The sequence below is a fragment of the Cebus imitator genome, unplaced genomic scaffold (genome assembly GCF_001604975.1).
Source record: "Cebus imitator isolate Cc_AM_T3 unplaced genomic scaffold, Cebus_imitator-1.0 Scaffold217, whole genome shotgun sequence".
Classification (NCBI taxonomy): Eukaryota; Metazoa; Chordata; class Mammalia; order Primates; family Cebidae; genus Cebus; species Cebus imitator.
This window is the reverse complement of record NW_016107532.1, coordinates 151,075-173,135: the sequence shown is the minus strand read 5'-3', so window position 1 is coordinate 173,135 and position 22,061 is coordinate 151,075. Positions and strand designations below refer to the sequence as shown.

General features: G+C 39.8%; 1 protein-coding gene across 2 annotated transcripts in view; it reads right to left on the bottom strand.

Annotated features, from left to right (window-relative positions):
- Window positions 1–1,766: 1,766 nt before the first annotated feature.
- CCDC47 (coiled-coil domain containing 47) overlaps window positions 1,767–22,061 on the bottom strand; it is a 24,207-nt gene continuing 3,912 nt past the window's right edge. Inside the window, exons 2-13 of one of the 2 annotated variants that reach the window (XM_017549183.2) lie at window positions 18,699–18,980; window positions 17,204–17,311; window positions 16,516–16,690; window positions 14,281–14,402; window positions 13,963–14,028; window positions 11,510–11,611; window positions 11,281–11,391; window positions 9,514–9,599; window positions 8,106–8,164; window positions 7,673–7,782; window positions 7,288–7,455; window positions 1,767–3,459 (exon numbers count right to left, since the gene is read on the bottom strand). In XM_017549183.2, the coding sequence (XP_017404672.1) occupies window positions 3,379–3,459; window positions 7,288–7,455; window positions 7,673–7,782; window positions 8,106–8,164; window positions 9,514–9,599; window positions 11,281–11,391; window positions 11,510–11,611; window positions 13,963–14,028; window positions 14,281–14,402; window positions 16,516–16,690; window positions 17,204–17,311; window positions 18,699–18,962 (1,452 nt within the window). In that variant the 5' untranslated portion in view covers window positions 18,963–18,980 and the 3' untranslated portion in view covers window positions 1,767–3,378. Of the gene's footprint in view, window positions 3,460–7,287; window positions 7,456–7,672; window positions 7,783–8,105; window positions 8,165–9,513; window positions 9,600–11,280; window positions 11,392–11,509; window positions 11,612–13,962; window positions 14,029–14,280; window positions 14,403–16,515; window positions 16,691–17,203; window positions 17,312–18,698; window positions 18,984–22,061 lie in introns of both variants that reach the window. The other variant, XM_017549182.2, reaches the window with a different exon arrangement.

The following is a 22,061-nucleotide window of genomic DNA, read 5'->3' as shown; positions in this document are numbered from 1 at the left end:
GCAAAGGGGAAGCCCATCCGTTCTTTGCGCCCATTGGTCTGTAAAATGAGGAAAATAGCTTAACTAATTAAAATGATCATCTTGTCCCCTCTGCATCTTTTTTCCCCCTGAAGCCTTCCTCATCTACAGCTTAGGCCGTTTGTGGAAACCTATCAGGTTTGCCCAAGCCAGGTTATGCAGGGCTTGAGAAATGAGGAAGCGATCCAATGATGGACTAAGCCCCACTCCTGTGAGACTAGGTTTTTCAGTGACTTATTCCCTGCGTTGGAGGGAGGGGGTGTCCAAAAAGTGGATATATACCATCAGGTAGTGCACACTCGCTCTTCCCAGCTCTGAGCCTTGACACAGATTTAGACTGTCCTAACTTCCAAGATTGGGGGAGAAGTTTAGCTACGTCCAAGCAGGGACTAATGAAAATAATGCCGCTGGAACTGTGGGACATGTATGCACATGAGGTTTCATTTGATCCTACATATATCACTTTGATTTTATCCAGTGCTTTGACATTGCTAAGGGCTACCTCACATGCTCTCATTATCAAAATAAGATGCCACTCTCAGGAGCAAACTGGGTAAATTCACAAAGCAACAAAGCATAAACAGAGAAGTAATATTTCTAGCAGTGTTCTACTGAAGAGACTTTCATGTCTTTTTGAACCCGTTATTAGAGAAGGCTACCCGAAAAGATGCTAAGCTTCTTGCAGCCAGCCATTACAAATGGGCAGAGAAAACATGTTATTGCCTCAGAACTATACTATTTTAGCAGTTGGTAACAGAAGCCACTCCTAGGGGTATAACTCTTCTCTAAAATTCTTTCACATCATTCCAAATGAAAGGACACAGGAATGTAAGGAATGGGAACCTGGAAGGATAAAGTCGTGTTTCACTCCTCCTGCCAAATACATTGGATCCTTGTACAACACAATTCTAAATAGTCTTCACATTGCCAATTCCTGTTGAATGGGTGGAATAAGAAATCCATGTTTTTCTTTTGCCTAAATTCCATCTAAAGAAAGGAGTTTCACATCTGGTTTTCACAGGGAAAAGTTTCCTATTACTAAGGAAACAGAATCATAAGCTATTCCCCTCTTCCTCAAAAAATACCTTATCAATTTTTGCAGATGAAGAACTCTGAAAGGATCTACTGGTTTTCATTGGGAAAAAGAAAAGCAAAAGAGAGTAAAGCAAAAATGCATCACTTGGAGACCAGTCCTGCATGATGCCTTATACTCGCAAAGTGCTTAACAGTTTACAAAAATTCTTACATATATAATATTATCTCTTAGTGTTCAAATACCTGTGAAGTAGGCAGGGCAAATAATTAGTATCCTCACTTCACATTAAGTTAATAACTTGCCCAACATCAAAGGATTAGTAATTAGTTTTGCTGGCACTAAAAGCCAGGTCTTTGTCTTCCAGTCCACTGCTTATTTTGTTATTGCTAAACATCCAGGCAATGCAAACAGGATTGGAGACCTAATGGTTTTCTAGTGTGTGACACTAAACAACATCCTACTCTATTTGTCCTCACATTCACAGGAGAGTTAATGGAGTCTTACTGCAGGAAGGAGCCTATAAATAACATACGGAGCTCTAAAAATATAAAATGTTTTAAAATGATTGAACGGTAACAACAAAAGGAATATTCAGATGAACTCTTCTGAAAGAAAAGCATGTCAGTGCTGACTTTTAATGAACAGAAAGAGGTTTCCTATGAGTTTATACTCTTGTAGGATAATTCCAGAAAGTCAAGGCGGCACTGTGAGATTTTGTCAATGAGTTTAATATATATGTCCATAGGTAGTTCATATGAATGCTTAAATTACAAAATTAGCTGCCATGGTCCAAATGTGTGGGACTTTAGGAAAGCTTTTCTTACTCAAAAGATAACTAAGACTATCAACTTTGATTTCTAAAATGTATTTTAAAGGTTTGTAAAACAAGGCTAATTCTGCAATTATATAATATTAAGGTTTATGTTATTTTTGTTATTTTAATAACAACTTCATGAACTGTTAAAAATATTACATTTGCATCTCTCAGTTTACATATTTCTGTATTAACCTAGAGAAAACCCATGTGAAAAGTTTTCATGCAGTTACAAAGGCAGTAGCACATGCTGTTTTCACAGCAACTTGTTATTGCCTCAGAACAGGCCTGCACTAAAGCATCAACAAAAAATACCCCCCACCCCGCTCCCACCAGAAAACCCAACCCTTACCCATCCCTGGCAAAAATTACCTGGTACAAGCAATGACCTAAAAAATGCTTTCTTAGTAGGAAGCATTTATAAAATGCAGCAATCTGAACAAGCTAAGTGCTCGTGCAGATACGTCGGCCTCTCCTCCAAGAGTTGCTTCCTCAAGAGGCGGAAAGAACTCTCAATAATTAGGAAGGCTCATTTTCAAAAGTATACTTACACATATTCATGGACATTTCTTTGAAAGAATATATCCAGCCTCAACTATGGAAAAGAAAAAAGCAAAGGAAGAAGCAAAGGTACACAGCCATAACACAGAAAACACAGCTTCTCCATGAACATCCACCAGGCTGTAGCAACCAAGAAGGAAAAACACTTGGACTTCACATGTATCAGTGATCTTACCTACGTGAAGCATTAATTTTTCATGCATTTGTTACTCAAGAAAATAAACATACAACCACTTAAAATACAGCATTCATGTTGTCATTGGTTTGTGGTATCAGGTAAGGAAAAACTGGTGCTCCTGTCCCTAGACTTTTCCAATGTCCATGTCAGTATCCTAATGCCTACAGACTTCCTACTAATTCTGTTATCAGCATTTCCCACCTCAAAACATATACTACATTATGTTCTGGGTCCCTGAAATTTCATTACCACATACTGTGTTCTAATTTTTACTTTTTCTCAAGTTTAATGTAGACATACAAGAAAACATCAAGCAATGTTTATTGCGCAATTCCAATCATTATTTGTGGAATCTTGGTTTAAAGTCAGTCTTTATAGCCATTTCAACTGTTTAGTTTAAACAAAAAGCAATAATCTGGTTATCTACCTGTAAATTTCATGGTATTTCTTCAAACACTGAAGTACCAAAAGCACTGATGATTCATATTATAATTTTTAAAATATTTAAAACCTACACAGATTTCATTCCTTTTATAAAATAATCAAAATAATTTGATTATCTGAAAAAAATTCTTGAAACAGAGCCCTTTCAAGGTATCTACAACCTCTGTAAAACTCCAAACCCCAAACAGAGTAGATGATAAAATAAGGATTTCTCAGTTGCCCAAGAGTGTCTGAAATTTCAGGCTGGGAAATGGACTGGTGTTTTTCATGTTTCCTATGAATTCAGAAGTTACAGGTGGCATCAGAACTCAAATCTCTGGGATGACTTTACATGGCTTTCACTTTGATTTGTTTCATTTTCATTTGCTTCTTTTCCAACTTCTTTTGCTCACGCCTCAACGCAGCTTCCTAAAGAAGGGGTAATAGAAAGAGAAAGGGAGCGGGGATGAGAGAGAATTCAAATTAAGCTCTAAACATGTTAAAAAAAAAATCCAAACTAGAATACTGCATATAGTATTATTCAAAAACAGGCTTGCACCATAAGTTAACATTCTAGAAGATAGTTATAAAAATAATTGCCAATACTTATATTGGTGAATGAAAATTAAATCAACTTCAAATGAAGCAAAGGGAAACTAAAATCTCAGTTTGGAAATAAACTATTACAATTAAGCAGGCTTCATTATTCTGGTTTAATTTTTTCTGTTACCAGGAAACACTTAATCCAATGTTCACTGTACCATTCACGATGGTGGCATTATATCATAAATATACCACTGCCAAAGACACACTGGACTTTAGTTCAATAAACTTTAAGAATCTTGCTCCATCAGGTTATTCATTGCAAATTTCTTCTTAATAGCACAGACAGTATACCTGCACACAATACTTAAATTCATAATGTTCAATATGGGACATTTTCATATTTATCAAATATGATAAAATAAATTTGATAAAAATTATCAAATTCATCATATTTTTATTTAGGAATTAGGAAGTTACATAGAAGAGGAAGAAGAAGGTTCAGGTTGTTGTTATGTAGACGGAGAGAAGCCTTAGAGATCAAGTTAAAGTATAACTTTACTGTTGGCCACTAGTGGTCACACCCGATTAAAGCTTATTTCAGCTATAATCTCAAACTATATTTTTTGAGTACTGGAGTAGAAATGTCCTCAGAAATATTTTCCTCAACTGGTACAGGATGGAGAAAATAAGGGAGAGGCAGCACAAAGCATATATAGTTCTTCATAGTGCAATAAATTAGGTTTCAAAGGGTGATTTGTAAATTCCTGGTTTGGGAACTGCTGTCTTTTTTTTTTTTTTTGAGATAGGGTCTTGCTCTGTCACCAAGACTGGAGTGCAGTGGTACTATCTCAGGTCACTGCAGCCTCTGTCTCCCAAGTTTAAGCAATTCTCCTGCCTCAGCCTCCCTAGTAGCTGGGATTATAGGCACAAGCCATCACACCCAGCTAATTTTTGTTATTTTTAGTACAGATGGGGTTTCAACCACGTTGGCCAGGCTGCTCTTGAACTCCTGATCTCACTGCTCACCTTGGCCTCCCAAAGTGCTGGGATTGCAGGCATGAGCCACCACGCCTGGCCAGGTCTTGTTCTGTTGCCCAGAGCGATTCTCCTGCCTCAGCCTCCTGGGATTACAGGTGCATGCCACCACGCCCAGCTAATCTTTGTATTTTTAGTAGAGATGGGGTTTCACCATATTGGCCAGGCTGGTCTTGAACTCCTGACCTCAAGTGATCCACCAGCCTCTGCCACCCAAAATGTTAGGATTACAGGTGTGAGCCACCATGGCCAGCCTGTCTTAAGTTTGTTTTTCAGACAGAGTTTTGCTCTTGTTGCCCAGGCTGGACTGCAATGGCGTGATCCCGGCTCACTGCAACCTCCACCTCCTGGGTTCAATCCCAATGTCCTCTTCTCATTGTCCCAACCCTTACCTCCACCACATTCATTCTTTTCCCAGCACGACCCATCCCTATCTCCCGCATTACATATTACACACACGTAACACTACTGATACACAGAAAACAGTATCATGAATACGAAATATTGGCCAGGCGTGCTGGCTGAGGCTGGTGGGTCACTTGAGAGGTCAGGTGTTCAAGACTAGCCTGGCCAATGTGGTGAAACCTCGTCTACAGTTTGGGAGGCTGAGTCAGGTAGATTACTTGAGAGGTCAGGAGTTTGAGATCAGGCTGCCTATGGTGGTGAAACTTTGTCTCTACTAAAAATACAAAAATTAGCCGGCTTCGCGGCGGGCACTTGTAATCCCAGCTATTTGGGAGGCTGCGGTGTAAGAATCACTTGAACCCGGGAGGCAGAGGTTGCAGTGAGCCAAGATTGTGCCACTGCACTCCAGTCTGGGCGACAGCGTGAATTTGTCTCAAAAAAAGAGAGAGAGAGAAATATATTTATGCCAACACGTTTAAGAGGCATATGTGTTAAGTCAATATATATGAAAAATGTTCAACTTCAATAATAATTCAAAAAATACAAAACAAATGGGATACCATTTCCCCACTACCAGAGCCAGAAAAAAAAACTGACAACCAGTTTTTGAAAAGATATGAGTAAAGAGGAGCTCTCATGCTGGGCACAGTGGCTGACACCTGTAGTCCCAGCACATTGGGAGGCCAAGATGGGAGGATGGCTTGAGTCCAGGAGTTTGAAGCTGCAGTGAGCTACAATTGTGCACTCCAGCCTGGGCAACAGAGCAGAACCCTATCTCAAAAATAAAAATAACAAATTAAAAGGAAAAAAAGGAACTTTCATATCACATACCGGTAGAGGAGGTTGGGTGGGTTGTTTTATTGCATTCACCAGATCTTATTATAAGGTACCCAGATCAGATACTATAAAATGGTAGTTTTAAAAATTAAATAATTTACATTTACAAGATGCTTACAATCTGACTCAGGTTAAGTTAGAGGCCCCGCTCTTCCTTTAACTCATTATAGTTTCAAACCTTAGAAAGAAATGGAGAACTTCCTTTTTTATACAAAAATGAAAGGCATTACCTATTAATGAATCTTATGTAGATTCTTCACATGTACACATTAAAAAGCCACATTTATTTATAAAGAAGACTGCATAAACACAGAGCTACATTTTCAGGGGAAAATACCTATCACTAAACCAAGCCAAATAAGACAAACAAAAAAAATAATAAGAGGGTTAAGATGATGACAGGCCTGAGGTATCCTAGGCAGTTCACTCAATAGCATTAATGACACTGCTGCCAATATAGGGCTGCATGGCAGCTCACATTTTCTTGGACGCATGACCCCTTTGCTCCTAAGAATATTCTTCAATTATCTCAAGATTATTCTCATTAAAATTCACGTCTTCCAGAACTTTGTTCTCCCCCTCCGGCTTTTTTTTTTTTTGGCTGCCCAGGCTACAGTGCAGTGGCGTGATCATAGCTTACTATAACTTGACCCTCCCAGGTTCAAGTAATCCTTCCACCTTAGTCTCCCAAGTAGCTGGGACTACAGGTGTGCACCACTATGCACAGCTAATTTTTTTTTTCTAGTAGAGACGAGGTCTCATGATGTTGCCCAGGCTTATTTGGACTCATGGGCTCAAACAATCTGCTTGCCTTGGCCTCCCAAAGTGTTGGGATTACAAGTGTGAGCCACTGCACTTTGCCTTTGTTCTCTTTTTTGACCAGCATTTACAAGGTTTAAAATTTTAGAGTTGGACTACGGCATCTTATTTCAGAAACGTATCAGAACATACTGAGCTTTCAAATATAACACACTCAAAAAAAGCTTTTGAGTTTGAGATTCTAGTTAGGTAAAAAACAGAAAACAAAAATACAAACAAAAATATTAGATATCTCTAATTCTATAATCAGATTTTAAATTTTACTAAGTTTATTTAGATAATAGGGCACATGTGCTACCTTCTACTAAAATTTCTAATTTCTTTCTACCAAAGTGTTTGGCTTGAAAACTGATAATGGAGTTTTCAAAATGAAATTGTGCTGGGGGATCAGGATAACAATAATTTTTCAGGTTCACAGACTCAGTGTAGCATGGCTTGAAAAGGAAGGATTATTTATTCTTCTTTATAGTGTTATCAATTGACACAATGTCCCAAATGTTGAGAAAATGCTAAACTTTTAGGCTACGAAGATTATTACCTTAATAACCAACAGAACACAGCAGGCATCCTTACAAATCGTAGTTTTACCCCAGTGATAAAACAAGTTTGTCTAACCTCTAGCCTGCGCTGTTTCTCAGGATCTTCCTCATTCATGATTCGCTCCTTCTCTGCTCTTTTTTTCTCCTCCCGCCGAGACTGTGCAGCTTCCTGTCTTTGCACATGTGTAAGCTTCAGGAAGTTCTCCTCTACTCGGGCACGGTTCTTATCTGCTTTTTGTTTGCCCTTCCCCAAGAAACAAAGTGTTTCATAAGAAATCCACTTCTAGCCAATAGCAGCAAAATCCCATTTAGCATTCTTTCATAAAATTACTCCCATTTGACACTTCTAGATCAACTAGCAAAGATTCAGTCACTGAAATAATTGATAGCTGCCCCCCCACCGCCCTTGGGAAGAAACAAAAAAAGGTGCCAATTTATAAAATATAGGCATTGGGTCTTACTTCTCTGTTGAGTCGGAACTTTTTGGCTTTATCAATAGAATAAATCACCATGTTCATCAGGGGTAGCAGTGCCTCCATATCCTTTGGGTAAGTGTTACCTGAGCCAGGCACTAGAAAACAAAGCCATTTTTCCTACTGAGTTAATGGTAGCATTAATATTTCCAGGTCACCCAACTCTTTTTTTTTTTTTTTTTTTTTTTTTTTTAACAGGCTCGTTTCTCTAAGTTTCTTAGGCAGTTAAAATGCAGCAGAGAAAATATAAATTAAGATATATAAAAGGTAATTTCTTCTTGAAGAAATATGGAAATCAGCAAGCAAGCATAGGGTTATAGTTTTGACGTAATTTTAAAGCTATCATTTAGGAGGAAACAATATTCTCCTTAAGGTCATCTCAGACAAGACTAAGAATCCAGAAAGGACCCAGAGCACTTACCATTAAATGTAAACAATAGTGTCCTCTTAGTGTCAGGTAGCTTTAAAGGCTGACCTTCCCTGTCATAAAAGAAAAGGCAATTAAGAGGGAATACAAGAAAGATGTTTTCCATGCACACAAGTCACCCAATTCACTTAGATGAACAGATACCTGCACATAATCAGCACAGTATTTGGCTTGGCATCCCCAAGTCAAATATAATCTCAGAGCCCGAAGGAGCTTTACAGGTCATCTGGTCCACTCGTCTATCTGATGGATGCGTTTTCAAGTGATCTTTATCCTATACTTGAACACCTCCAGTGATGTTCCCTCCAGGCAGGGTATATTCCATCTCACCTGGGGAGCCAGAAATGAGCCTATATTTAAGTATAAGGCCCATATTTTAAATACCATTTTTGCTTATTTTGATGGATTTTTTATGTTTAATTTCCATCTCCTATGCTGTCTTCCTGCAACAATGCATCTTATCTTATCTTTGAGTTAGGTTCAGAATAAATTTAGGGATAATCTACTATAGCATATATAATTTATTTCTGTCATTGAGGATTCCTTTGTAATCTCTGCTGGTATCAATTCTTTGACTATCAATGGCCCTCCCTCCCATATACAAAAGGTTTGATGAATGTTACAATGTGAAATACTGTCCTCAGTGTCATTGAGTTGAGCAAGACAAGGATGATGCAGCACTATCTATAGATATAAGGACCTGAGTAATCTTAGTATACAACTAAAATCCAGATTGGTTTGAATTGTGCTCAACTTCACAGCCTATCAGAGGGTAGGCTTTAACTAAAAATTTAGGTCAGAACCAGTTTCAAACTGAGGATAAATGTAAATAAATATGCTCTCCTGAGGCAGGCTGTGAATTCAAAGAACAAATCTAAGTCCTGAATATGTACTTCTGAACAGTATTACTATAAAGCTAGAAAACCTATGGGCGTTGTGGGCATCTGATAATACGCTAGGAAAGGATACAATCAACTATTCAAAGAGGGAAGCCAGAAAAGGCCATTTATTACCAAACACAGATTTGCAATCAGACATAAGTCAAACATCCCACATAAATTATCATCATAAAAAAAAGAACCTAAGCTATAAAGGAAAAAAAAAATACCAACTGCATTTTGTTAGCACCAGCCATTCTGTAAGATTCCCGTCCACCTCACTGAGTAAGTGGTCCAAACATGCAGGGAAGCATGCAAACTGGGATAGGGGAGGCTCATTTCTCTTCCATAGGTTTTCAGTGGCCTCTCATGATGCATGCAGTCAAAGCAAAGGGAAACGTGGAGGCCTGTCACCAACTTCCTTCACACATTTGGTAAGGGATATTGCAGAAGCACTTTACAAGTGTTTCAACACAGAAAGCTAGTGAGGAAAATTAATTTCAATAATTTTATCTTATACGTACTCTTGCATAATTTTTGGACCAGAGAACTGGTCTGAAAAATGAACAGATTCAATCTTGTCAGCATAGTGTGTTAGAAAGTGAACCATCTGAAAAAAAGAAAATAATATTTCTTAAAAGCAGTACTTAATGCATTTCCCTTTTTTTCATAAAGATATTCACTCTTTGAGTCTGGGTGCAGTAGCTCATGCCAGTAATCCCAGCACTTTGGGAGGCAATGGGATCACTTGAGGCAAGGAGTTTGAGAATTCAAGATCAGCCTAGCCAACATAGTGAAATCCTGTCTCTACTAAAAATACAAAAAAAACTAGCCAGGTGTGGTGGCATGCACCTGTAATCCCAGCTATCCAAGAGGCTGAGGCAAGAGAAGCATTTGAATTTGGGAGGTAGAGGTTGCAGTGAGCCGAGATCACGCCACTGCACTCCAGCCTGGGTGACAGAACAAGACTCTATCTCCAAAAAAAAAAAGAAAGAAATTCACCCTTCAATCCTACTTACTTTTATACAATGTCATTCATTAAAGCATGTACATTTATTTGTGAGACAAGGTCTCGCTCTCCTGCCCAGGCCAGAGTACAGTGGTGCAATCATAGCTCACCATAGCCTTAACCTCCTGGGGTCAAGTGATCTTCTTGCCTCAGCCTGCTGAGTAGCTGGGAATAAAGGCATATACCACCACACCTGGCTAGTTTTTTATTGTAGAGATGGGGTCTTGCTATGTTGCCCAGGCTGGTCCTGAACCCCTGGACTCCAGTGATCCTCTTGCTTCTGCCTCCCAAAGTGCTGAGATTACAAACGTGAACCACAGAGCGCAGCCAAGGCTAAAGTTTTTTTTAATTAAATTTCAATAAAATAGGGAATCTCTTTAGAATGAAAGTAGTATTCCAGGCCCCAGGCACAGTGGCTCGTGCCTGTAATCCAGGCACTTTGGGAGGCCAAGATGAGTGAGGCCAGGAGTTCCAGACCAGCCTGGCCAACACCTCAAAACCCCACCCCTACTTAAAAAAAAAAAAAAAAAAAAAAGTAGTACTCCTTTTTAGTCATAATAATGATTAAGTTTCTTATTGAGCAGCTGAAAATATTTCTCAAAATAATGTTCGAAACAAGAAGAATGAAAACATAAAGATAATAACTAAAATAATTTCAGGGGATTCTTTATAAACATGTCACCTTAAACTTACATTTATAACTATCTCTGAGTTATCCTATATTCTTATGACACTAAGATCTGTTACTATTACATAACCAATAGAAAGAAATGGCTCTCTCAGCCAGGCACAATGGTGGGCTCTTGCTGAGGCAGGAGGATCACTTGAACCCAGAAGTTTGATGCTGCAGTGAGTTCTGATCACACACATGAATAGCCACTGCACTCCAGCCTGGGCAACATCTCAAGATCCCATCTTTTTAAAAACAAAGGACGAGGGCTCTCTACATATCCTTCTTCTCCCACACAAACTGGAGCTCAAAAAAAAAAAAAAAAAAAACTAAATGACACAATAAAAAAGATTAAAAGCTATACTCCTTTTTCAAAAAAAAACCGAAAGTCATTAGCATTCCCAGGAACAATTTGCTCTTGATTTAGATAACTTGACTCATCAAATTGTCCTTTTGACAAGCTAATTTATTGCTTAAAGAAGATATTTTAATATTGGTATGGGAAAAGAAAGCATAACTAGTACATTGCCATAAAATGATGAACTTGCACAACGAGACTAGTGTCTTGTAAATGCCAAGGCCTGGCAAACGTATGTCTTCTGTTGCATTTACCTTTGTATCCATCATCCCGTCTGTGACTTCTCCCATCTCTGACAGGATGGCCAAAGAGTCTGGCAGTCCATACTTAGCTCCAGACTTAGGTTTATCACTACAAAACTCACTCTGGAGGAAGAAGTATTTGAAAGTAAGACATGACCTTTTATTATGCAATGAAGCGGAACATCTGTGTGCTAAAGAGACACAGTTCTACGTATATTTGAGTTGGAGCAACTTGGCATACCAAATCCTGCATCTCTTTCTGTAGCCGCACCAAGGCTTTCCGTGTGCCAACAGCAAATACATAGGTATCCATGTCTTCGTCATTCATAGTTACTTTTATTTGCTTTAAAAAATGTAAAAAACAACAAAATTCACCTGTTAGGTTCTGTGATAGGCAGATTTCTAAATGACCCTTAAGATTCCCTCCCCACTGGTGTATATACTCTCCCTTTAAATGATTGGGATTTGCAAATACGATGGAATATTTACCACCATAAATCAGGCTGTTTTATGGCAGAAGGTCCCTAATCAGCTAACTTGGAATTAACCAAAAGGGATGTTATCTTGGGTATACCCAACCTAATCAAGCAAGTCCTTAAAAGGGACTATAGCCCTACTTGAAGAAGAAAGTCAAAATATGAAAAGGCTTATGAGAATGTTGGGGGTTGGGGAACATATGGTAAGGACCAAGGGTGCTTATGGTAAGGACCTAAGGACCTTAGGAACTGAGTGGGTCCTAGTTGACAGGTAGCAAGAAAATAGGGACTACAGTAGTTCGTGCCTTTAAGCCTAGCTACCTGGGAGGCTGAGGCAGGAGGACTGCTTGATGTAGCAGTTTGAGACCAGACCCGATCTGTAATAAAGAAAGAAAAGGCCAGGCATGGTGGCTCACACCTGTAATCCTGGTACTTTCGGAGGCAAAAGTGAGAAGACTGCTTGAGCCCAGGAGTACAAGACCAGCCTAAGCAACATATACTGGGACCCCATCTCTACAGAAAAAAAAAAAAAGAAGAAAAATTAGCCAGGCATGGTGGGGAATGACTGTAGTCCCAGCTACTCAAGAGGCTGAGGCAGGAGGATTGATTGAGCCCCAGGAGGTAGAGGCTGTAGTAAGTGATGATCGTGCACTCCATGCTAGGTGACAGAACAAGACCCTGTCACAAAAAAATTGCAAAAAAAAAAAGGAAAAGAGGAAACCAACACTCACAAGGAACTGAAATCTGCCAACAACCCGAATGACCTTAAGAGGACCATAAGCTTCAGGGAACTCTAGCCTGAGTGACATCTTGATTTCAGCCTGTTAAAACCCTAGAGAACCCACTAAACCCATGCTGCACTTCTGACCTTCAGAAACTGTGACATAATAAATGAATGTTGTTTAAAGCTGCTAAATTTGGGTAATTTGTTACGCAGCAATAGAACAGCTGCTAAATTTGGGTAATTTGTTACTCAGCAATAGAACACAAATACAGCTTCACTCAAGTCGAAAAATAACAAATAATAGGAACCTAAAGAAGCAAAATCATATACATGGAATAATGTGGAATACACTGAAATATATTTGGTTTTTATCCCAGGTTTCAGGCATAGCGCTCCTAAAACCCTTCGAATTTCCTGAATTATAAGGGTATTTTTCATTCCTTATACTGAACCCCTTTTATTTTTATTTTTATATTTTATTTTATTTATTTATTTATTTATTTATTCATTCATTCATTCATTCATTCATTCATTCATTCATTCATTCATTTATTTATTTATTTATTTATTTATTTATTTTGAGACGGAGTTTCACTCTTGTTACCCAGGCTGGAGTGCAATGGTGCGATCTCGGCTCACCGCAACCTCTGCCTCCTGGGTTCACGCAATTCTCCTGCCTCAGCCTCCTGAGTAGCTGGGATTACAGGCACGCGCCACCATGCCCAGCTAATGTTTTGTATTTTTAGTAGAGACCGGGCTTCACCATGTTGACCATGATGGTCTCGATCTCTTGACCTCGTGATCCACCCGCCTTGGTCTCCCAAAGTGCTGGGATTACAGGCTTGAGCCACCGCGCCCGGCACTGAACCCCTTTTAATCACACCTGAGTTTATTTTATTTTATTTTTTTTTGAGACAGAGTCTCACTCTGTCACCCAGGCTGGAGTGATCTCAGCTCACTGCAACTTCTGCCTCCTGGGGTCGTGCAATTCTCCTACCTCAGCCTCCTGAGTAGCTGGGATTACAGGTGTGCGCCACCATGCCCAGCTAATTTTTGTATTTTTAGTAGAGACGAGGTTTCACCATACTGACCAGCTGGTCTCAAACTCCTGACCTTGTGATCTGCCTGCCTTGGCCTCCCAAAGTACTGGGATTACAGGTGTGAGCCACTGTACCCAGTCACATCTGAGTTTATCTGCTGAGGTGGGTGGATCACTTGAGGTCAGGAGTTTCAAGACCAGAGTGTCTTTTTAGTCCCTACTAAAAGTACAAAAATTAGTCAGGCGTGGTGGCGGGCACCTGTAATCCCAGCTACTTGGAAGGCTGAGGTAGGAGAATTGCTTGAACATGGAAGGTGGAAGTTGCAGTCAGCCAAGATTGCACCACTGCATTCTAGCCTGAGAAACAGAGTAAGACTCCATCTCAAAACACAAAAAACAAAACAAAAAGAAATAATTCAGTCTGTACACAGAAAACCAGCAGGAAGAATACATACCACTTGATCACTCACTGGCCTCATCATCCGGGCCAGGACATTCAATAAGTCTTGTCTCTTGAGGAACTGAAAAAAATGAGAGAAGCCAGTTAATCCAACTGCAACACCTATTTAGTATATAGAAAGGGTCTTGGAGGGAGAATCAAATGCTTTGTCAAATATACTTTACGACACATTTGCCAGTTAGTACAAATATCACTTTTAGACCTCATTTTAAGTCAAACATGAAGGGATAAGATGTTGAATTGGGGGGGCTGGGAATCACAGCTGGACAAAATTAAATGAAGATATATGTTGTACAAGAAGTTTCCTACTTACCCTCAGTTGGATAAGCATGCCCTCACAGCATACTCGACCAGAACACCACAGGTTATAGATGTGCTCATTCTCCTGGTTCAACTTTCCTGTGCTTGTGGCTTCTTTGTTAGTTCCATCATCCCCTAGGGGTAAAACCACTTAATGTGACTCAACAGAAAATGCCCAGGTGGCTCACACCTGTAGTCCCAGCTAATCGGGAGGCTGAGCCAGAATTGTTTGAACCCCGCAGGCAGGGGCTGCAATGAGCTGAGATCGAGCCATTGCACTCCAGCCTGGGTGACAGAGCAAGACTCCATCTCAAAATGATCATAGCTTTAGGGTAGCAATACTTTGCTGTCCTACAGAACTCTGTTTGGACAAGGACTAAAATAGATTAGCACTGTTCCTTTTACTACCAAAACTATTGTCTCTATAAGAAGAAACATGGATTTAAGCATGTACTTAGTTTAATGTTGATCAGCTTGGATTGTAAGTCTCAGCGTATACACAAAATGGGAAAAAATCAGTTTAAATATCTCTGCCAAAAGTTAAAAAAAAACCTTCTATGGAGTGAATAAAAAATAACATTAATACAAACTACTCAACAATTCTTCACTGTGTCTCCTGTGAATTAACATTAACCAAGTATTCTTTTCCAGTGCAAAATGATAACTGGGTCTTATCAATGGTATTAAGAGTTGTATTTTAGATCTAGAAAAAAGCTCAAATTCCAATATTTTCTCTCTTCGTTTAATTCATTAAGTATGCAAAATAAATTGCTCAACCTCACAAGGGAAAACAGACTGATACATCAAATGAAAAAAAGCAAGAGGAAGCAGAAGGAGCCAAATAATATGGAGAATTATTATTTTTTCTTTTTTCAAATTTCCTGGTCAAAACATACTCTGAAGTACTATAATATAGTGGAGACAGGGTGGACTTTGTAAATCGGTAGATAGGTTCTGATATCTTGGTTGCAATTTAATAACTTAGATAAGTTTTAACATTTCTGCCCTCAGTTTCCTCCTTAGGAAAATAGCAACTATATCCAACTGACAGTGTTGTTCCAAAAAGTAAATAAGAAACACTCCATGCAAAGTATCTAGCATAATATATAAACATTAGTGTGTTGCAGAGCAGGTGGATACATACTTACTATTAAAGAGAAATAAAGTGCTAAACGCCAAACAGGTGAATGTGAGGTTAGTCCACCTCATTCCCTACATTGCAAAACTACAGAGGTTTCTTGAAGTCCTTCGGTGTATATTTCAGCAGTGGATCCAAAACTCAAGTGTCCAGACTCTGAGGGACTTTCAATTTCTAAAGGATGCACTGAAACGATCTATCAAGCTATCTAAAATGTCGAATTTTCTTGGTTTCCATCAGAATTTTATCAACTTGTTTCGAAAACATTAATGACATTATTCTAATCAGAAGCTGTTTAGCAATTTTACTGCTAATGAGAAAATTATTAAATACAATATATTCTTTTTTTTTTTTTTTTAAAGAGACAGGGTCTCATTCTGTCACCCAGGTTGGAGTGTAGTAGCATAATCCTGGCTCACCGCAGCCTCGAATTCCTGAGCTCAATCCTCCCACCTCAGCCTCCTGAGTAGGTAGGACCACAGAAGCACACCACTGTGCCCTGCTTATCTTACCGTATCTTACCATTTTTAGAGTTTGTGTTGCCCAGACTTGTCTTAAACTTCTGGCTCCTAATAATCCTCCCACCTTGGCCTTCCAAAGCACTGGAATTAGAGGCATAAGCCATTGCACCTGGCCAAAAAACAGGATCCTTAAGGCTAGGTATAGTAGCTCATGCCTGTAATCTCAGCAATTTGGGAGGTCAAGGCAGGCAGATTGCTTGAGCCCAGGGGTTCGAGACCAGCCTGGGCAATACGGTGAAACTCTGTTTCTACAAAAAATACAAAAATTAGCTGGGTATGGTAGCATGTGCCTATAGTCCTATCTACTCAGAAGGCTAAGGTGGGAGGATCTCTTCGACCTGGGGGGTTGAGGCTGCAGTGAACCATAATCATACCACCACACATAAGCCTGGGTAACATATTGAGACTTCGCCTCAAAAAAGTAAAAATAAAAAATAAAAAAAAGATGTGGGGGATCCCTGATAGAAAAAACACAATGTACCCTCTTTGGTATTCCATGAAATCAGTTAGATGCTTATACTAGCAGTAATACATCATCCTTACCAGATATTTTCAAGCAAGAAGGTGGACCGACATTGACGTCACTTACCTACTAAAGTAAAGTTGCTCTCCAAAAGCTCCCTATGAGTGTTAAACCAGGCCTGTGCAAGGCGACTGTTTTTATTTTTCCCAATGATGTAATTCATGATATAAGCGAGTAGACCAGTCACCATCAAAATTTCTAGATAATAACTCTCCCAGCTGTTCTGGAGGTGTGCAGGAACCTAAAGAAGCAAAATCATTTCTTTAAATGTTGGCTGAGACTGAAGAATGGAGCCTAACTCATGGGAGGAAGAATGAGAAAATCCATAAACAGAAAGGATACTTCAGAAATCTGTTATTGAACATGGTTATACTTTGAAAAATAGGTCCAGTTTACTTTTCTAGGCCAGCTTTATCAAAGATTCTTGAAGGAAATATAAGGACAATCAAATGGGATGAAAAGCTAAAAAGCCCTTTGTATTAAACTTGGTCCCTAATCCCCCAAATAAATTCAATGTAGTGTACATCACCAAGGAATACATTTTACTTATTCCTTGTAAGTAAAACTAGCAGGGCTAGAGTGATAAATATGGGTTGCTTCTCCAGGTGTTGATTTTTATCGGAAAAACTGATGTCAAACTCTTTCCCACCTCCCACTATTACATTAGTACGAGCTATATGTCATTGTCTATTTCTAGGATGAATGACAAGACATTTGGTTGTTTAGTTGGGAATTCAGAATCTTGGATACCTACATCAACAATTGTTATTGGGTCTTTATTTTTGCTAGAAGAAGTATCTGGTTTGTCTTCATAACCTTCAAATTCTTCATCATCATATGGTTCACTCTCGGTATCTCCATCCTACAAAAATGAGGCATCATCTGTTTTCCTCTACAAATGTCACCAGCAGCTGTGTCTCATTTTGTTGGCAACATTTGTTGAAGAAAACAGAATGTGTAAGCGGCAGGCACAGAACACAGATGTTACATGTTTTTAACAAAATGACTGGGTACAAATTTCAGCTTAAGATGAAAAAGCTCTGGAGACCAACATATAGTACAGCATGGTGACTACAGTTAATAATGTATTATGTAGACTTGAAATCTGCTAAGGGAATAGATCTGAATATTCTCAACACACACATACACATGAAGGAAACTATGTTAATTAGCTTGATTGTGGTAGGCATTTCACAATTTTTTTTTTTCCAGCCTCGCTCTGTCACTAGGCTGGAGCGCAGTGGTGTGATCTGGGCTCACTGCAACCTCCGCCTCTTGGATTCAAGCTATTCTTCTGCCTCAGCCTCCTGAGTAGCTGGGACTACAGGCTTGCACCACCATGACCAGCTAATTTTTGTATTTTTCGTAGAGACAGGGTTTCACCATGTTGGTCAGGATGATATTGATCTCTTGACCTCATGATCCACCCGCCTTGGCCTCCCAAAGTACTGGGATTACAGGCGTGAGCCACCGCACCCGGCCAGCATTTCACAATGCATACGTATACCAAAACACTAATGCTGTGCCCCTTAAATATATACAATTTTTATTTTTCAGTTATACCTCAATAAAGCTGGGGGGCACCCAAAACACCAAAATGATGACTACCCATGCTTTTGATTGCAAAGTTCTTTTTTTTTTTTTCTTGGAGACAGGGTCTTGCTCTGTCGCCCAGGCTGAGGTACAGTGGCTTGATCTCAGCTCACTGCAACCTCCGCCTTCCAGGTTCAAGCGATTATTCTGCCTCAACCTCCCAAGTACCTGGGATTACAGGCGTGCGCCACCATGCCCAGCTAACTTTTGTACTGTTAGTAGAGACGGATTTCATCATGTTGGGCAGGCTGCTCTCACGCTGACCCAACCCCTGCCGACAGTCATCTCAAAATCATCAGGAATCTGAATTTCTCCTGATCTAAGGTGATCTGCCTGCCTCGGCCTTCCAAAGTGCTGGGATTGCAGGCATGAGCCACCATGCCCAGCCAATTGCAAAGTTCTAAATGATACAATTCTCATCCACAAACAGTATCTATTCTCCAACCCCTCTTCCAGTCAGGGTTTCAATAATACAAAATTCATTCTATTAATGTAAAAGATAGAAACTTACCACAAAACATTTAGACGAGCTCTACTTACTGAATGAAAATGGAGATTACAGACAATAAAGGTCTCTGAGCCTGAAGATTAATTTTAATGTTTGGGAAAAGTGCTAGTTACAAATTTTTCCAAGAAATCAATAAAAAGAGCCTCACCTGGGTATCTACATCTTCAAAATCTCCTTCTTGGTTTTCATCCTGCCCTTCTAACTCCACAGTGGTCTCGTCTTCATCATCTTCAGTGGTTATGACTCGCTGAGGAGATTCAGTAACAGAGTCTTCCATGACATCCTCGAATTCAGCAAAGTCATTATCATCATACTCTACTATGTCCTCCTCATCCTCAAAATCGTCAAACTTGGCTTCAGAGACACTCCCAAACACCAGAAGGACAACACAGAAAATGTGTAGGACTTTCATTGCACCTTGAGAAAGAAGCTTAAAAAAAAAAGAAAAGAGAATCCCAAAATGGACTGCTATTCTATACATACCGATCAGATTTCAGAAAGAGTAAGTTTATAAACCTCTCCTGCTTTTCTCTTATTCAGTACTATTAGATTCAGATCACATTATATAAAGAACAAAATAAGGTCAAGAGGCTTAGGTTCTAGTCTGGATCCTGGCACTAGATATCTGTAAAATCTTCAACAAGTCATCATTTATTTAATTTTTTTTTTGAGATGAAGTTTTGCTCTTGTTGCCCAGGCTGGAATGCAATGGCACAATGTTGGCTCACTGCAACCTCTGTCCCCCAGGTTCAAGTGATTCTCCTGCCTCAGTCTCCCGAGTAGCTGGGATTACAGGCACGTGCCACCACGCTGGGCTAATTTTTGTACTTTTAGTAGAGATAGAGTTTCACCATGTTGGTCAGGTTGGTTGTGAACTGCTGACCTTAGGGTGATCTACCTGCCTCGGCCTCCCAAAGTGCTGGAATTATAGGCAGGAGCCACTGGCCCAGCCCAAGTCATTTAATTTCTTTAGGTTGAGTTTCCTAAAACACTCTGTCCATTTACACGGAGTATTCCATAAGCACTTTTTGAGGGCCTATTAAAAAGCTTTCTATAGAAAATGAGGAGGTAAAAATGAATAAATAGGCCAGGTGTGGTAGCTCACACCTGTAATCCATTCTTACTTCACAGGCCTCCTCTCAAGCTGACTCAACCCCTCCCTATAGTCATATCAAAATCAACAGGTATCTGAATTTCTCTAATTGCATATTAATATCAATCACATTTTTTCTAGTCTTGCTTGTTGAAAAGAACAAGATATCTAATGTTTTGCCTTCTTTTTCCTTTGAAATCTATCAGCCATCAAATCCTGGTGTTTCCTTCTTTGATTTCCACAGCCACTACAATCCAAGTTACCCCCAACTGCTGAAGAGCCACTACATTATTCTAAATGGTACCCCTGTCTTAACACTCTCCCCACTCCCTACTTTTCCTCCCTAAAACCACCAACATATTTCTAAAACACAACTTTTGTTACATATAAGGATTCAATAATCATCAAAGGCTAACCAATTATTGCAAAGTAATATAAAAACACTTTTGGCATTCGCTGCTTTTCACAATGATCCTACTGTAATTAAATGTACCATCACTAAGCATATCACCACAGTAGATACTATGCCAAAATAAAGCACGATTCCTGAATTGAATATAAATTTGCACAGGAATTCGGCTTTAAGGACATGTACTATAATATTATTTATGATGGTGAGATTTTGAAACTATGTGGTTAAACTATGGATGCATCAAAAAACAAAGTTACTGTTGTCCATTAAAAATTGTTACACAGGATGGTGGCTCTCCCCTGTAATTCCAGCACTTTGGGAGACTGGAATGGGTGGACTGCTTGAGCCTAGGAGTTCAAGACCAGCCTTGGCAACATGGCGAAACCCCATCTCTACAAACAAACAAACAAAAAATAAAAATTAGCTGGGTGTGATGGCATGTGCCTGCAGTCCTAGCTACTCCGGGGGGGCTGCGGCGAGAGGATTGCTTGAGCCCAGGAGGTCGAGGCTGTAGTGAACTGTGATCATGCTACTTCACTCCAGCCTGGGTGACATTGAAACCATGCCTCAAAACAAAACACAAAGAACAAAGGAAAAACCCCCACAGTAATTAAAAAAAAAATGTTACACAGCCTGGGCAACATAGTGAGACTTCCTCTCTACAAAAAAAACTTTAAAAACTACCCAAGTCTCACGGTTGCTCATTCCTGTAATCGCAGCACTTTGGGAGGCCAAGGTGAGCTGATCACTTGAGGTCAGCAGATCCAGACCAGCCTGGACAACATGATAAAACCCATCCTCAAGTAAAAATATTTAAAAAATTAACCAGCATGGTGCCACGCGTCTGTAATCCCAGCTACTTGGGAGGCTGAGACATGAGAATTGCTTGAACCTGGGAGGCAGAGGTTGCAGTGATATAGGAGTGCACCATTGCACTCCCGCCTGGACAAACACAGGGAGACTGTCTCAAAAAAAAAAAAAAAAAAAAGCCAAGTCTGGTGGTGTGCACCTGTAGTCCAACTATTCTGATGGTTGAGGTGGGAGGATCACCTGAGCCCAGGTGGTTGAGGCTGCAGTGAGCCATGATCTCACCATTGCACTACAGCCTGGGAAACAGAGCGAGAGACCCTGTCTAAAAGAAAAAGAAAAAACCCAAAATGTTACAAATGAAGTTGGAACCCAGATTGTTTTAGAAGCAAACACACATAAAGAGAAGGTTTGGCTGGGCACAGTAGCTCACGCCTATAATCCCAGCACTTTTGGAGGCTGAAGCGGGTGGATAACCTGAGGTCAGGAGTCTGAGACCAACCTGGCCAACATGGTTAAACCCTGTCTCTACTAAAAGTATAAAAAATTAGCTGGATGTGGTAGCGCACACCTGTAATCCCAGACACTTGGGAGGCTGAGTAAGGCAGGTGAATCACTTTAACCCAGGAGGCGGAGGTTGTAGTGAGCCAAGATCACGCCACTGCACTTGAGCTGGGCGACAGAGCAAGACTCCATCTCAAAAAAAAGAAAAGAAAAGAAAAGAAAAAGGTTTGGCTGGGCGTTATGGCTCACACCTGTAATCCCAACACTTTGGGAGGCCAAGGTGGGCAGACCACCCGAGGTTTGAATGGAGTCTCAGTTACTTGGGAGGCTGAGGCAGGAGGATCACTTGAATCAGGAGATGGATGTTACAGTGAGCCAAGACAGAGCCACTGCACTCCAGCCTAGGCAACAAGAGTGAAACTCCATTTCAAAAAAAAAAGAAAAGAAAAGAAAAGAAAAAACTTTAATAGGGATGTTCAATCTTTTGGTTTCCCTGGGCCACACTGGAAGAATTGTCTTGAGCCACCCATAAAATACACTAACATTAATGATAGCCGATAAGCTAAAAAATACCCAATAATGTTTTAAGAAAGTTTATGAATTTGTGTTAGGCCACATTGAAAACTGTCCTGGGTCAGGTTGGACGAGCTTGGTTTATAAAAACATACATCTACATACAAATAGTAGTTAGCTTG